This window comes from Macrosteles quadrilineatus, unplaced genomic scaffold (assembly GCF_028750875.1).
Source record: "Macrosteles quadrilineatus isolate MER2022 unplaced genomic scaffold, UCM_ALF_1.0 Scaffold_5__1_contigs__length_97177068, whole genome shotgun sequence".
Taxonomy (NCBI): Eukaryota; Metazoa; Arthropoda; class Insecta; order Hemiptera; family Cicadellidae; genus Macrosteles; species Macrosteles quadrilineatus.
In genome coordinates this window covers 12351246-12370378 of record NW_026542598.1, presented here as the reverse complement: position 1 = coordinate 12370378, position 19133 = coordinate 12351246, and the positions used below count along the sequence as shown (strand labels likewise).

The window sequence follows — 19133 nt, the reverse complement described above, 5'->3', positions numbered from 1 at the left end:
TGTGCCGTCAAATAAACAATCCGATTTGTTTATCTGTTGATTTATCATCGGGTAATGCATTGCTGTCTAAACGTGTCAGCGTTTTTCATCCCGCGATCGGTTTCGCCAAATAAATTATATTTTGTCATTATGCGATGTCGGTTCTGTTTTGTTTAGTCCCGACCGTGGCGCTGTCTGGCACTTGTTGGCTTTTTACATTTCAACATAATGTCGACGATATGTTGTACGCGATCCGATTATCGTTTTTATTTCCTCGTGGTAATTTTACAAATCATCCCCTTTGGAATGTGTTTTTACATGTTTGTGCTATACTGATTTGCCGGTAGACAGCGAAAACCTGTCAAAACTTACGACAACTTAGTGCTCCGATTAAGCGCACTTACGAAATAGGAAAAATATTTTATTCTAAGGAATTTTGTTACAGTACTCCAGGAATTTATAGTTGTTGAGATAGTTATTTTCCTTCCAGCCTTTCAAAGAGGTTCCAGTTATAATTTTTTCAAGCCTGTTATCTTTGAGCAGCGTCCAAAATTGAATTAACCCGTTATGAGACAATTTTGGCCAAGATAAATGCATTATCGTCCACCATCTTCGATTTATCAGTCGTTTTAAAATCTCATAACTCACGACTGTTCCCTCTGACAACATACTTCTAATATTTGTTTTTATCTTGGTAATTCTTAGTATATATGTTATTTTTACTTTTCACCTTATATTTTGTTGGCACAAAGGCTTCTTTTAGGCTTGCCTCATTGCACTGCTAGCTCACTGTAATATTACGTTTCCGAGTTCTTGATATATAGAATCCAATAAGTGGTACGTACGCAAATAAGTTGTTTTGCACTAAATTGAGATCTTGCCCAACCAAAGCAAATGTATTAATCAAACAAAGTAGGTTATGTCATGACTATTCTGGCTCATATTTAGTTAAATAAAACTTCTTCAAAATCATGCATCTGCAGAACCTAAATTATTCTTCAGGATTCAATCTTCACTTAATTATTTCCTTAGCTGGAGCATACGCCATCCAAAAGAGCTAGCCGAGCTTTTAGCGAATTTCAAATAAAGGGAATAACCTATTACCGTAGTACTCATGGTAAGACCTGGACCCGGGACCGATTTACTTTTCCGTTTTGAGGTCCATAGAGGCCAAAAACACCATCCGTTCAAATTAATGTTTATCATTTTATTGGTTCATAATATTCTTCAGCTGACACCAAGTGTTCTAACACTCAAGTGTTTTATAAACTATGGATGGACTATGGAAATCGAGTTTGGTAAAAGCGTTCACAATTCGATAAGTTTAAGTCTATCAATCATGTTACAGAACTGAGTTATAATGTTGTAACTCATTGAATAATAATTGCTAGTGTTATACCTGTTGCTCGAAATGGAACAAAATATCCTTGAGGGACCATATCAGTTTTCTCTGCCTCATACTCCTAGTTATGAATAAAATTTGGTCTATAGGATAGAGAAGAGATATTTTCTGTTGGATTAACTACTACTTGAACGCCGATTGTTCTTTTGAATTCGTGCAAAACTTGGACATGTTTTTTCAGTTCTTTCCCTTGGATGCACGTTCTTCATCTTTAGGCAAAAGATTTACACACAGCTTTACCCAACAATATAAAAAAAGTTTATTTTATTATTGAAGGCAGCAGTACCCTTTATTTAAAATCACATATCTCGTCTTTTAAGTTTGTAAACAGATCATTATTGTATGAATATATCAACTTAGAGCTGTATCCTTCGGGCATTTCAACCAATATAAACATAGAACAAGAAAGAAGTTAAATTTGTTTCGTCTCCCAAATGCTATCAATTTGATATTAACTTCGTTGTGGTTGCTATTTATCCTGAAATAAATTGAATTAACTGGTAACTAATATAATAGTGGGTTTATTTCCTCTGATTGTTATAAAGAAACCGTTCCATTATGTTGTCACAGGTAATGTGGATTTGCGAAGTATTGATCAGAAGCAGTGGCAATATCTAACGTCTGGAAAGATTAAGCGGAGGCCGGTGTAATCTGGATTACCGACGGATTCTGAGTTGTCACTAATTAACTAATGTTCATTACGGCGGACTTTTGATCTGGACTTGGGGCTGAATATTCGCTGCAGAGTCGGCTACTGCTCGAAATCGAGTGACGTGTTGTCTGAGCTAAGAATTATAATGCACATGTGTATTAGTTTACAGTGGTGTGTTATGTATTTGGTGACGCAGAAATTTGGTGGATGTAGCTAAACCGTTTGGTAAATAATTCTTTCCAAATATAGTTTTTTGTTTTGTTTTAAACCGTCGCGTAAATCTACCAAAATATAAAATAACGATTCTTTTATAATATTTATTAGTTTTTGCTTTTTATAGTTTTAATAGAATTTTTTTACATAAAAATGCCCAAATTAACATTTTTTACTGGAGTCTATATTAGACACTTTACATTTAGTTCCATACCATACATAAAGGAATTTAACAGGTAATTAGGTTGGTTAGAAAAACCACTTGGGATATTTGTAAAGCGTTTTAAAAGCGTGATAAGAGTAAAGATCATTTCAAAAGTGTATGAAGATATATCAATTTAAATTCTTTTCTAATTAGTTCATCTTTCCTCTCTTAAAACATCGGGTCATTGCTAAAACTAGTTGAAGTACTGGTCAGGAGAACTAGAGCTGAAAGATTGAATAAGGAGAATTAACCTACAGTTTTTACATCAGTATTAACTCAAAAGATTACCGCTTGACTTAAAAGTTTTGTTACATAAGTTTTCTTTAAAACCATTTGGGGTTTAATATTTCTGCAAGAGGGAATACAGTATAATGTAGAGTTCTATCGAGTAGCACCAACATAATTAGAATCGCACGAAAATTAGAACAAACTTATTACTGAATCTAAATAGGCAATGCTAAATTATATTGCAATCTTACTTGCATACCTTATTTGATCGTATGTTTGTTTGTTCAAATAATTTCAGGTTCATATACGATAGCTACAGTTTAGATAATGGCAAAATACAGTAGTTAGCAATTTGGTCAAACAAAACAACTATTGTTGTTTCTTGGTTTTACACATCACTTGATTCATATTCATATTAACTCCGGGTTGTAATTAAGTGCTCGTTTAAGGTATAGGAATGCTTATGTAGTGTTTTTAAAACATACTAATTTATTTGTAGTCTTATAAGTTTTTTGTGCTATTCTTCATTACGATTCTTTGCGTTATCTTAACCGTCGTGGATTGTTTGATAATGATAATAATTAATTTGTGAGGCTTTTAGTGAATAAGTTCTCAAATACGAAGAAGGTTCTCTTCACTATTCTAGATTGATTTACTTGTAATTAATATAGTAGGTTGAAGTCTAAGGTGGGCTACGAATCACGGTATTATCACATTGAGGACGGTTTTCGGTGATTAATATTTGAACCCATGATCTCTTGACAGAAGTATCTCGCACCAACCAGAACAACCTGTGCACTGGATTCAGTCAACCAATGTCCAACCAATGTCAACCAAATAAGCAAAGATAAAAAGTGATTTCAATCAAACTGAATTCACTCAATTTAATAACAGCGTATTAGACCTATTTGAAGGTACCTGAGTACTCTCCAATCGCTTGTACAAACTACTTCTGGACGCATTTCACACAGACTTTCCATTATGCTCGATTTCGAGCAGTTATTAACTGGCGTACAATAGCGTCCAACGAGGTCGACCACTTCACCTCGACGTCCATGTAGCAAATTGGATTACAAATAATTTAAAGTGCCAAATAGAGAAGTGCCGGGGGTAACAATGGCGTGACAGAACGGAACTTCACGCTGCGTGGAGTAGTGTCAAGCTGTGATGCGTGGCTAACTGAATGTTTGTATACAATAACTATCTGCCCCCATCATCTGTAGTGGCTCTAGTAGTGTAGAAGTAGACAGCTGTGCTAGGCTGAGGGCGCAGAGTCGGGGCGGACAGTTGGAGGATGAGATGATTAAATTATTAGTTTTTGTTGCCTTAGTTCTTGTAGGTAACATGTTCGCATCACCCTAAAGTCTATACAGGGTGTTTGGTACTCAGTGTGACAAAATTTTTTTGGTGTAAGTACAAGGTAAATGCAGTATGATGATGCATATAAAATGTCCCAAGTCCAAAAATTAGCTTCCCAAAGAATTATTTTATGTTTTTCAAAAATAACTATGTTTTTAAACTGAATACAGCCATTTCTCAATTACCTGTAAATTGATTTGAATAGATAATGTCATTTTCGTGTTCTACATTAAATTTTGAATAAGAATAATACAAAATGACAGAGGATCAGTTGTAAAAACTCCATTGTAAATAGATTCAAAGATAAAAATTAAGATGTTTGATAAAAATTTAAAAAACATTGGTTAATTGCATTTGTTCACATCCTGTATACAAGAAAGTGTCGGAATATGTTAAAAACTGCGCCATTTTATAAACTTTCCAACCATTTGCTACACCATTGAGGTTTATGTCTGCTTATGTATGCTTTAGTGGTTTGAAGACTACAAAGCATGGTGTCTTTAACATTTAAAACATAGAAAGTCGGCATGTATTAAGCAAAAGTTGTATTTTTGTTTCAGCTTGAACAGGAAAACAGTAAAACCCTGTTTTCTGGCTTTCAAACCACTAAAACAAAAAAAATCTAAACCTCAATAGTGTAGCATATGGTTGGAAAGCTTATAAAATGGCACAATTTTTAACATATTCCGACACTTTATTGTATACAGGGTGTGAAAAATGCAATAGACTATTGTTTTTTTTTAAATTTTTATCAAACATCTTAATTTTTATCTTTGAATCTATTTACAATGGAGTTTTTGCAACTGATCCTCCGTCATTTTGTATTATTCTTATTCAAAATTTAATGTAGAACACGAAAATGACATTATCTACTCAAATCCATTTACAGGTAATTGAGAAATAGCTGTATTAAGTTTTTAAAAACATAGTTATTTTTGAAAAACATAAAATAATTCTTTGGGAAGCTAATTTTTGGACTTGGGACATTTTATATGCATCATCATACTGCATTTACTTTGTACTTACACCAAAAACTTTTTGTCACACTGATTACCAATCACCCTGTATTTTAAAAAAAATAGATTATTTTTATTGTAAATTATTTTACAGACTTAACTATTAGTGATATGAGGATGAATCACAAAAAGAACCCTGAAAATGCCACTCATGGTGACGAAATAGGGTGACACTAACATCAACTGCAAGAACTCAAAACGAAACCTTTCTTAGCGATCACTATGTCCACTCAATTACACAGTCATAATCATATAAAATAAAACATTTGGGCAATTTTTGGTTTGTCTTAGAAAGTTCATTTACTTGAAATACTGCAAGTAGAGTTCTCATCTATTGTACAATCTATCTGTTTTGATGTGTTTCATACTACGTACAGGTTTGAGTGAGCTCATGTCATCTTAAAGTTTCTTTCTTATTTTATTGTATGATTTACTATGTGCAGTTTACTCTTTATTAGGATATAGCCAATTTAATTTGGTTAACTGAATGTTTATGTCCAGAGAGCACAGAATTATGTCGTTGAAATAACAAAAACAATTTTAAAATTAAAGTGGACTATATAAAATCTATATAAACTGTCTTCGGCTGTTCCATGAGGACGCTAAATATGTTAGTATATTATAAATGGGCTATGTCAGTTAACTGACTTTGTTTATTCAATAGTTAACTAAATTACGTCATGTCAATGTAAAGAATATTTATCTAAATGAAAACTACATTACCGACTTCTAATGAATGACATTAGTGTCCAACCCTAACAGATATGCGCGGCGAACAGTGGAATTCAATATAGCTTAATTCACTTTCCAAATTCATAGTTGTTTGTTTTGGTTTTCAAACTATCTGTCAAAGTGTCAGCGGCTTTGATTTAATCGGTGACGAATTTTGTTTTCGACTGTTGCGATGTTGTTTGGAATCAGTGTAATTTATAATCAAAACAATCAGTAATATTGTATATTTATGGGTATTTACGGTGTTTTCAAAAATTTTGATTTATGCATTTAAGCCAAACCTTTTTAATGTTACGTTTCCTAGTTTGGAAACAAAAATATACCATCTTATTAGTTAAATAGGCCTACTTTTTTATTATACTTCTGCACATTATTGGATAGTTGTTAATATTAATAAAAATAAATTCAAAATGTTTAGAGAGGGCTACTCATAGACATAGGGAAGTATTCCCATAGTCATTCAAGTAAGCGAGATGTTAAGATACATTTTACTTGTCTGCCATTATACGGGGAATACAACAAAAACCATTGGACAAGATTCTTATTTAATCATAGACTTTTAAAATTGATTTAAAACAACAACAAAATACTGTATTCCTATACATTAAATGAAACCCCTTGTATTCATTTTCGCAATGCTGTCCATATGTGTTATTCATACTGTTTAAGGTATTTTTTTCTAAATATCTGTTTAGTTTTGGTTTAGACTTAAATTTGTACTGCTTCTTATTTGCGCATTTTAAACATAGTGCTGAGTGTTTGTTTGCCCTGGCATCATGAACTCGTCTTAAAATAAAATACCCCTTCACAGCAAACCAGCAGATTAAGCGAATTTGATTTACCTGGCTCGATTTTTACTTAAGTTTCCCCCTATTGTCACATATTTCCTATTCAAATAACATTAATTGAGTGCTTAGGTTTTCTGCTACAGGGAAGGTATTAAGTGTGTGTTTCATTGAAGTCTTGATGAGCTTAGAATTAAAAATAAAAATTTGACAAATTCGATTAAAATATATCCATAAACAAGTGAACTATAACATTTTTCTTTTTCTCCATTAGATTGACATAGGAATTTTTAATTAACACTTTTTTATTTTCCCCGTAACCGTCAGGCACACAACAATTCTTCAATGTACTAAAAAAGCCTTATAAATCCCCGTTCCTATTTTCCGATTGTGCTGGTTTCCGAACTCGTTTGAAAAAACGTAGGTTTACACATTTGTGCCACATTTAATCAAAATCTAACCATTTTTGCTCGAGTTAACGTTCTAACGGAGAAATATACGTGTTTTTGGGTTCTGGGGACCCCAAAAACAAAAATAAAATCGGTCCCGGGCGCAGGTCTTACCATGAGACCTACGGTAATAGCCTATTATTCCATTCATGGGAAATTAGCTTAAAGAACGCACACACACACAAACTCCTCGTAGTCTGCAGACGTCAACAAGATCGTCTTCAAATGTTGCAAAAATTAATGAAAATCTTTTAAAATTTGTACTACTTTGTATTATGCAAATCTCCCTAAAGGATGATAGGTTGAATTAGTTGACACTTGCGTCGGTGCAGAGTAGAGATAATAACGGTAAGAATACCTAATGTATAACGATCAAATGTATAATGTATAACGATAAAGCATCAAACTTTAGGGAAAGGTATTTGCCATTATCTGTTTGGGCTATTAATTAACAGCTGTGTCTAAGGAATATGTCGGCCTTAGTCACTAACACTACTACAAGATCACTCTTCTTACACTACACTCATCCTTTACTCATATTTGGGTTAAATTACGCTCATAGTGGTGTCCCCATCTGAAATAATTGATGTAAATGAAATTTTTTTTTTCGTACAGTCCAAAAATAGACAGTCTAAGTAAAAATATTAAATTAATGGTGGACAATTAATATTTTGAGTTTGATACCTCAACTATATCGTACATTCATATCGAATGCGTATTTTCACGTTCAATAACATTATTTCCCCTACTCCTACCGTGGGTGTTACTGTATTTGCCAGTGCAAACCTGATTCGCCTAACCGCATTCGCTACTCTTTGTACCACTAAAAACCTACCAATTATCCCAAACTAAAACGGACAAACAAAATCGCAACCCATGAAGAACAAAAAGGCCGTCACACCCAGCTATAATCAGATTGCTGTCATTCGGTTACTGGCCAATGTTACTTGTATGGCGAAACCGAGTTAGTTTCAAACAAAACAACACTATTGATATAATTCCCGCCAATATCGAAGTTCCAAGTTTCTCCGCAACAATCACAACGCTGATAAATCAGTCGGATCCGGAAACGCTTTCTACAAATCACGGTCCGCCATTTTATTGTTCTAGCTAATTTATCGTGTTTATAAACAACGCCGGTTGACGGTTTATTATTTACCTCGCACACACACCAACACACACATACACGGACGCAGCTGCGACTGATTTGTGTAAACTCTTCATATTTAATTCCCGTTTAAAATAAATAGCCAGTAATTAACGAAGGGCGATATTTGCTTGCGTCATGGCGAATACGTAATGACCGCCGATTTGTTTTTATTTTAGCTTACTATTGCTCATGATTGTGTACACTGTGTTTTGGCTACGTTTTACATTTTTAACATTAACGTTAAAAATTCAGTATCATTTTATCTTTACATAGAAAGGTGCACGATGCTACTTATTTTTTACCTGAACATGAGTGCAAGTTTGGTGTAGTAAGATGCCTTTTATGGGTTTGTTGCCTACCAAGACTAACGTTTTTTTTTTAGTTTGGGTGAGTTTTTAAAATACCGATGATCTTGGGCACCTGGGATAAGTTTTGAACCTTAAAAGTCATCGCAGTTTCTCAGGATAGAATCGGTAACCATAACATTATGAGACGAGCACCAAACTCAACTGAAACTAGAATATAGACACTAGAAGGCACTGAAGTCTATTTGTACTGAATCTTACACAGGATGTTGGTGGATTTTTCAAGTACCCATGGAAAGATCTGTTAACTTTCTTAATTGTTTTCCATTTAATGTTTTTCTATTGTAATAAAGGAAAAACTTTAAAAAACCCTGATCAGTTTATTTTTTACCTTTTGCAACTCAATTGAAGGCAAAGGAAATGCTCTTGTTAAGCTTCTTATCTAAGTCTGATGTCCGGTCTGATCAATCAAGATGCAGGTTCTTTCTATATCTCTAAAGGCACTGCTTCTTCCCCCACAACTTGATTTTGATTTGCTATGTGATAATGCTTTAAAGTAGTTTGAAGCCTTCTTAAATATTTTATCCCGTAACTGCTCCAATTCCAAAAAAAGTATAGTTCTTTCAGGTCAGAAGACTGAATTTATGTTTGAGACCGCCCCTCGCAAAAAAACACTACTTACACCAGATTGGATGAAAATCAGTTGTAGTTTAATCTTAAAGAGGTCCTCAACAATCTAAACGAATAATGAGGTAAACTACTGAACTACGAAAACACCATCATTGTCGGTGGAGCAGGGCTAAAAGGAAAGAAGCAAAGGGATAGCGAGTGGGTAGTTTGTGGTGCGGAGGGGGAGGAGGCAGTACAGAGAACAGAGTACAGTAGATGATTCAACCTCTAGCAACAGAGGTGATTAAGGTTGATCACTAAATGGCGATTAACCGTCATTAGAAGCTAATGGTAGCGAGTAAGCCTACAGGACAGACAACCAGGATTACCAACCTCCAATAATATCGGCACAAAATAATCACCAAGTTATCATCACATTTTACCGATCAAATCGTTAATTGCCACACCTGAGCGGACCAATTAAATAGGCCGGGCTTTAAATTAGTTTATATAGACGTATCAATCATTTGACATTAGGCGCATTCTTGTGCATTACGCGGTGTGGCCTAATGACGCTGGGATACACCGCCATAATATAGCGTAAGCCGGGGTTAGTTACCTGTGTAGTACGTGTAACGGACATCGGCTAACTCCATCATCCGACAATATGGAGTTAGTTTGATTAACTAGTTTAATCAAATCATGTTGGCGCGGAATTTGTTAACTTTCGAGGGGATTTCGGCGTAATTATGAGGTGTGATTAGGAAAGTTGATGTAAGTTCGTGTAGTCTGCAAGGTTTGCGGGAGATTTTGCAGACTTATTTTATGTAGAAGCTAAGATTTTGTATAGTTAGTATTTAAGAGTTAGTACCTTTTTGCCTAAAAAGCTATGGTTTTGTTCTATTGGGATAGTGGTAATGACTAATACAAAAGAAAACATTATTTAACCATGAATAGAACAAGTCTCACAGAACATGTAAAACGTATCTTTGTAAATTACTAGTTTATATCGAAGGGAATCGTTCTATTCGACATACACAAGTTCTAATATCCACTAAATAACAGCCTGCAGATTTCAAAACGGGAGGCACACACACACACACCAACACAATACTAGTCTGTGATAAAGCCAAATACGATACATCATATAACTAGCTATTTAATTACCTCTATAGTAAGTCGTGTAAATATTTTTGTTAAGCTGTTTTTTGTAGCAAAACTGTGTTTTAAATTATAAATCCACTTTAAGTAATTAGTAGATATAATACCAGAATATGACCCCACTTTCGGCGTTTTTGGACCTAGTACTTTTAAAATTTTTTGGCGAAAAAACACCCAAAATAGGTAAAATATGATGGTTTTACCCTATTTTTGGCGTTTTAGAGGCTATATGGGGGCATTTTTTGGTTAAAAAATGTTATTAATACTGAAAAAACAAGCCTGGAAATGAAGAGCTTTTTTTGACCACTTTTTTTAAAACCCAGCTCTCGGCACGTGAACTCGGACGCGCTCCCGACCCATAGGTTACTTCTGATCCCCAGCGATGACAAACTAAAAGTCTTATGAAAAAATGTTAGAAACAAAAATTGAGGAACATCTAATCATCTATACTTCTTCCACTGAAAGTTTTTCTCTGACCGAAAAATAAAAAAAATCCTCGCTTACTTACTTTTTCATGTTTGCTTTGAGTAACCTTTTTATATTTTCCTTAATTAATAATTATACAGTGGCATAAATTAAATTATATTTATATTGTATTAAACAGTAGTTTATGTAGAATTTTAATATATAAATTTTATGCTATAAATATTTTTTTTAGAAGCTAGACAAACATGTAAGTGATAGGAGGCGCATCACTTTGAACATCGTCATGCCCCCGACAGTGCCGTGCTGGTAATACCTAGAGTTTGAAACTATTGCTATTGTTGAAATTATATTATAACACATTTACATACAAAAGAAACTGGTAAATGGTTTTAAATTGTTTAACTTTTTATGCTGTATTATTATGTTGAAGGGTATTTTGGTTGCTGGAATTTTAGCTGTTTTGTTGTATATCAAGCCTTTTTTTTAGATATAAGTATTTTTAAACAATAAATCAGACCTTTATTTACTAATGCTATTATTATATTAGAATGCATTGGCATACAAATGAAAATGGTTTGATTTATTTGTACTCATATAAAATAATATAATTCTTTTGAGTTATAGGGATGTCTGGTGATTAAATCACAAATTTAGAATATTTAATAATGGACTTTTAAAATAATGGAATTAAGTATAGACTTATAACATTTTCATGATAACTGTTTGATTTATTTGTACTCATTTAAAATAATGTTAAAATAGTATTTGATTTTTATGTTGTATTATTGTTTTTTGTTGTTTAAAAGTTGGAACTAACATAGTGTACCTAAATTTAACCATTTGTCGTATCTCAAGCAGTTTTTGAGAAATAAGCATTTTAAAACGATAAAGTCACACCAGTAATGCATGGAGTTTGTAACCATTACCAACACTGATATTATGTTATAATACATTGTCATACAAATGGAACCATTTAATTTATTTACCAAATGGTACTCATATAAGTTTTAGATTTTAAATTTTTACCCTGTATTATTGTTTTATATCAAAAGTTGAAATCAATGTAGTATGCCTAAATATGTTTATTTACTGTATCTCAAGCAAATAGATAGAATAGGATAAAGAGGTGTTTTTGGTGTTTTACCTATGAGAATAACATGGGGAGATTTTAAGCCACTTTTTAAAAAATCGTGCTTATTTATACATTTATATATAAATGTCCAAACTCCAAAAATATTTTCAATCCATATTAATGTCTGTATCATGTGAGATTTGTACCAGTTGGTTTGAAATATTTATAAATATAATGTGTTGCTGGAATCACCTTAAATGGCAAGAAACACATAGTGTTGGGACCTCTGGTAAAATATTGGATTTTTTCTAGTTTGGATTAAATATTTGTGAAAAATTGAAAAAATATGTTTTTTACTCAACTATTTTAGCGTCTTGAAACATGTATTACCGAGGAATCAGGCAAATATTTCGTGCCGAAATTATATTTTACCTTACGTGAGAACTTGGAATCATTATTTAAACTCAGTCCTGCTCCACAGTATCATTGCAGGCTTGCTTCTTGTCCCAAGTGGTGAATTGTGTACAGTTTATGTGTGGTGCAAAGACTGGGTTTTCTTTTTAGTTGTGACCAGCTCATTCCTAAGATGCTAGATGGTATCCACTTTGCCTCTGAACATAAGCAAATTGTAATCTTCAGTTTAGGACTTAAAATTAATGTCGGATGCGATGCCTCTTTAATCGGAAGTTTGGGTTGTGATGAGCTCAACCCCTATCACCAATATCAGCATAGATCCATTGAACTATTATGTGTTATTGTACTTTGTGCTGATTAATATGTGTTTGGTAAATTAGCATGGCACAACACACAATCCCACATCTTGCTAATCGTAGTTGGTAGTTTAACTTAGCAACGATAATAACAAATTATTATGTCATTGCATTATTATGTCATGTCGGGGGTCTATTTGGTGGTCAAAGTAGAAGTAGGGAGCATTGACTTTCTACAATCATGATGAGATATCCAGCCAGAGCCTCAGACTGTAATAAAAAAATAGATGAAAATGCAAACTCTAAAGGCCCTGACGACCATGTTGTATACTTCCAGGCTGGAACAACCTTTACTTGGAATATTGTATATAAATTGTTTGTATACATAAGACTCTTGTAGTGAATGTACTCTTTGATGAAAATACAAAATAAAGATGAAAACTACTTTATGCAAAGAAGAGAAAGTAATTGTGAAGGGTAGCTACAAACAATTGCATTTTAGTGAGCAATGAAAGTTGCTATAATTATTGGGATTGTTTTGGGTAAGTTTATAGATATGCATTGTGTTCACAGGAATTAATCATAGTGGGGATGCCATTTACATCGAGACATATTGATTTAGTTAAAGTGATAAAACGAAGACCATGATAGTGGTGGATAAAGATTTTATTTGTTGAGCAATCGATATGAGAAGGAGTTTCTTGTTAAACAATAACCTGGAAAACCAATACAACATAATGCACTGTCATCCCTCATTGGTATTGTAACTTACAAGCTCTGTTGTTCTTTACTCATTTTCAAAAACATATAAATTATAAAATAAGCCATTTTGTTGTTTATTTTACTGTTATGTATTGTAAGTGTATATATTGAAATAAATGGTTAAATAAATGTAAGTTGAAAAATGAGCCTTATTTTGTCACTAGTTTATTTACACATTGATTTGAATCACATTTTTTGAACTAACAGATGATTAAATTATTAATTGCATAACATTTGAAACATAGAGATACAACATTTACATTATTAACTGGAAACTATAGATCTATATTATTGTATGAACATAATTTCTGTATTTCATATATGTAAAAGCAATGAGACCATGCTAAATTACAGGATTCAATAACAAAGGAAGCTGATATTGTGCTATATACCTGAGGGTGTAAATATAGAGGTGGGTATTTCCATAGAGACCTAATGACGAATTAGAATGTGAAAGTTCTATGGTAGAAATATCAAGTATGCAAGAGTGATCATCAGAGGTAACATGGTCATCAGGCAATTCATAGAGAGGGGTCAGTCAGGTTGAACTAGTATATTGCAGTGATTCATCCAATATAGAAACAATAGTTACAAATAACCAGAACCAATTACTGAATATTGTAGTTACCAGTTTTCCTATCCTACTGTTAAAATATGAACCTCATTTTAATATGAGTTGGTGAGTTCATGCCCGGTAACATGAATGTAATAATGGTTCTAAATGTATTTATCTTATTTTATGGTAGATTTCACTATGTGTGCTTACTCTATGGTAAAATTCTTTGAGATCATTTAATATTTAACACACTTAGATTAGTGAATAAATCATCAAAGTGCGATATAAATATGCTGGGTGAAACGTATTAAAACTTGCTTCCAGTTTATCTATTAAAGGATTGTCAAACGTCTCGGTTTTGCTAACTATGACCTGGTGTCCCGAAAAGGGCTCTTAAGATCATAAGATGACAATACATAAAGTTTGGACTATTGACTGTGATGTGAATTTATGCATACTTTGTCATACAAATTTTACACTATAGTATTTTTACGAGTTCTGACTGTGACTGTGATGTGAATTTGTGTGTATTTCATCACATAAATTTCACACTATTTTCACTCATTTCACACCACTATTATGATGTGCTGTGCCTGCATGAGTGTGTTGAGCCATGAATATCATAGGATACCAAGCTATAAGGACGTATGCTAGATCTGATCTAACCTCTGCCAAACCCTGAATACGAGCCTGGAGGCACAGACTTTGGACCAAGGATCAATAATTGTAAATAGACAAACCTGTGTGATAGGATATAGAACACTGAAAAATACAAATGTTAGAAACTTTAGTCTTTTACTTATTTACCCTTATCACCCTCTGTTTTGGAGGAAACTGCCTTACAACCAACATTATGAAGATTGCATTAATACTCATGATCTTGGTCATTATAAAATTTATCAAACATAAATCCGTATTTGCCATTATTCATAGACCTTTCCTTGTCTATTATGAAAAAGCTATCCAACACTGGTGGTAAAGACTTTTATATTAATGAAATGAAAAGTCATTATTAATATGATTGTTAAATATAAGGTTTAAAATTTATATTGCCTTGTTTGGATAATATTAGAAAATGTACGTTATCGCATAAATGTTTGCGTACTTTCTAAGTAAAAGCAGTTAATATTTTTATGTTGACCCATTGAGAGAAATTGTATATTATTTGTACTATAAAAAGTCTATTCATGCATATCAGTCCAGTAAAAAGTTCTGTTACAATCCAGTCATAGGTCAGTCTCAATTGCATCCATAGTTTCTCAGTCAACCTGTCAGTCATTTGGTTACAGTCTGTTTTCTAACTCTTCATTAACCAATATTACATAACCTTTTTTTATTTAAAACACAATATTCTATAAAATTTTCATTGGCCAGTTGTTGTTGATTGTTATAAATAGTACTTGATATACAAACACATACGTTGTCATCAGTCAGGCGTCCAAACAATTAAAAAATATCGTTGAGAAGAAATCGGTTGTTGTATTTAACAACATAAAGGTCGATTCACAAACGGTATGTAATAGTTTAATCATGTCACAGTGTATACAACAACTGACTGTGACTGTGATGTGAATTTGATTAGTTGTGTGAAATGTGTGAAAATAGTGTGAAATTTTTGAAATTGCTTCCAATTTTTATATGTTGTCATTAAGCAAGCGTTTAAAAATCCAACAATAACGTTGAGAAGAAACCAGCTGTTGTATTTGACGACATAAAAATCAATTCACACATAACACGTCACAGTTCAATCACATCAGTTACGACACAGTGTATACACCAACTGACTGTGACTGTAATGTGAATTTGTGTGTACTTCGTCACACAAATTTTACACAAATTTCACACATATTTCACACATTTCACACAAATATCATGATAGTTGTGTGAAATGTGTGAAATATGTGTGAAATTTGTGTAAAATTTGTGTGACGAAGTACACACAAATTCACATCACAGTCACAGTCAGTTGGTGTATACACTGTGTCGTAACTGATGTGATTGAACTGTGACGTGTTATGTGTGAATTGATTTTTATGTCGTCAAATACAACAGCTGGTTTCTTCTCAACGTTATTGTTGGATTTTTAAACGCTTGCTTAATGACAACATATAAAAATTGGAAGCAATTTCAAAAATTTCACACTATTTTCACACATTTCACACAACTAATCAAATTCACATCACAGTCACAGTCAGTTGTTGTATACACTGTGACATGATTAAACTATTACATACCGTTTGTGAATCGACCTTTATGTTGTTAAATACAACAACCGATTTCTTCTCAACGATATTTTTTAATTGTTTGGACGCCTGACTGATGACAACGTATGTGTTTGTATATCAAGTACTATTTATAACAATCAACAACAACTGGCCAATGAAAATTTTATAGAATATTGTGTTTTAAATAAAAAAAGGTTATGTAATATTGGTTAATGAAGAGTTAGAAAACAGACTGTAACCAAATGACTGACAGGTTGACTGAGAAACTATGGATGCAATTGAGACTGACCTATGACTGGATTGTAACAGAACTTTTTACTGGACTGATATGCATGAATAGACTTTTTATAGTACAAATAATATACAATTTCTCTCAATGGGTCAACATAAACATATTAACTGCTTTTACTTAGAAAGTACGCAAACATTTATGCGATAACGTACATTTTCTAATATTATCCAAACAAGGCAATATAAATTTTAAACCTTATATTTAACAATCATATTAATAATGACTTTTCATTTCATTAATATAAAAGTCTTTACCACCAGTGTTGGATAGCTTTTTCATAATAGACAAGGAAAGGTCTATGAATAATGGCAAATACGGATTTATGTTTGATAAATTTTATAATGACCAAGATCATGAGTATTAATGCAATCTTCATAATGTTGGTTGTAAGGCAGTTTCCTCCAAAACAGAGGGTGATAAGGGTAAATAAGTAAAAGACTAAAGTTTCTAACATTTGTATTTTTCAGTGTTCTATATCCTATCACACAGGTTTGTCTATTTACAATTATTGATCCTTGGTCCAAAGTCTGTGCCTCCAGGCTCGTATTCAGGGTTTGGCAGAGGTTAGATCAGATCTAGCATACGTCCTTATAGCTTGGTATCCTATGATATTCATGGCTCAACACACTCATGCAGGCACAGCACATCATAATAGTGGTGTGAAATGAGTGAAAATAGTGTGAAATTTATGTGATGAAATACACACAAATTCACATCACAGTCACAGTCAGAACTCGTAAAAATACTATAGTGTAAAATTTGTATGACAAAGTATGCATAAATTCACATCACAGTCAATAGTCCAAACTTTATGTATTGTCATCTTATGATCTTAAGAGCCCTTTTCGGGACACCAGGTCATAGTTAGCAAAACCGAGACGTTTGACAATCCTTTAATAGATAAACTGGAAGCAAGTTTTAATACGTTTCACCCAGCATATTTATATCGCACTTTGATGATTTATTCACTAATCTAAGTGTGTTAAATATTAAATGATCTCAAAGAATTTTACCATAGAGTAAGCACACATAGTGAAATCTACCATAAAATAAGATAAATACATTTAGAACCATTATTACATTCATGTTACCGGGCATGAACTCACCAACTCATATTAAAATGAGGTTCATATTTTAACAGTAGGATAGGAAAACTGGTAACTACAATATTCAGTAATTGGTTCTGGTTATTTGTAACTATTGTTTCTATATTGGATGAATCACTGCAATATACTAGTTCAACCTGACTGACCCCTCTCTATGAATTGCCTGATGACCATGTTACCTCTGATGATCACTCTTGCATACTTGATATTTCTACCATAGAACTTTCACATTCTAATTCGTCATTAGGTCTCTATGGAAATACCCACCTCTATATTTACACCCTCAGGTATATAGCACAATATCAGCTTCCTTTGTTATTGAATCCTGTAATTTAGCATGGTCTCATTGCTTTTACATATATGAAATACAGAAATTATGTTCATACAATAATATAGATCTATAGTTTCCAGTTAATAATGTAAATGTTGTATCTCTATGTTTCAAATGTTATGCAATTAATAATTTAATCATCTGTTAGTTCAAAAAATGTGATTCAAATCAATGTGTAAATAAACTAGTGACAAAATAAGGCTCATTTTTCAACTTACATTTATTTAACCATTTATTTCAATATATACACTTACAATACATAACAGTAAAATAAACAACAAAATGGCTTATTTTATAATTTATATGTTTTTGAAAATGAGTAAAGAACAACAGAGCTTGTAAGTTACAATACCAATGAGGGATGACAGTGCATTATGTTGTATTGGTTTTCCAGGTTATTGTTTAACAAGAAACTCCTTCTCATATCGATTGCTCAACAAATAAAATCTTTATCCACCACTATCATGGTCTTCGTTTTATCACTTTAACTAAATCAATATGTCTCGATGTAAATGGCATCCCCACTATGATTAATTCCTGTGAACACAATGCATATCTATAAACTTACCCAAAACAATCCCAATAATTATAGCAACTTTCATTGCTCACTAAAATGCAATTGTTTGTAGCTACCCTTCACAATTACTTTCTCTTCTTTGCATAAAGTAGTTTTCATCTTTATTTTGTATTTTCATCAAAGAGTACATTCACTACAAGAGTCTTATGTATACAAACAATTTATATACAATATTCCAAGTAAAGGTTGTTCCAGCCTGGAAGTATACAACATGGTCGTCAGGGCCTTTAGAGTTTGCATTTTCATCTATTTTTTTATTACAGTCTGAGGCTCTGGCTGGATATCTCATCATGATTGTAGAAAGTCAATGCTCCCTACTTCTACTTTGACCACCAAATAGACCCCCGACATGACATAATAATGCAATGACATAATAATTTGTTATTATCGTTGCTAAGTTAAACTACCAACTACGATTAGCAAGATGTGGGATTGTGTGTTGTGCCATGCTAATTTACCAAACACATATTAATCAGCACAAAGTACAATAACACATAATAGTTCAATGGATCTATGCTGATATTGGTGATAGGGGTTGAGCTCATCACAACCCAAACTTCCGATTAAAGAGGCATCGCATCCGACATTAATTTTAAGTCCTAAACTGAAGATTACAATTTGCTTATGTTCAGAGGCAAAGTGGATACCATCTAGCATCTTAGGAATGAGCTGGTCACAACTAAAAAGAAAACCCAGTCTTTGCACCACACATAAACTGTACACAATTCACCACTTGGGACAAGAAGCAAGCCTGCAATGATACTGTGGAGCAGGACTGAGTTTAAATAATGATTCCAAGTTCTCACGTAAGGTAAAATATAATTTCGGCAC

General features: G+C 32.9%; 1 protein-coding gene across 1 annotated transcript in view; it reads left to right on the top strand.

Annotated features, from left to right (window-relative positions):
• The first annotated feature begins 7896 nt into the window (after positions 1-7896).
• The window catches only part of LOC128994297 (sodium-dependent neutral amino acid transporter B(0)AT3-like), a 29607-nt gene continuing 18370 nt past the window's right edge, over positions 7897-19133 (top strand). Inside the window, exon 1 of the mRNA XM_054418731.1 lies at positions 7897-7984. Within this exon, the coding sequence (XP_054274706.1) occupies positions 7897-7984 (88 nt within the window). The remainder of the gene's footprint in view (positions 7985-19133) is intronic.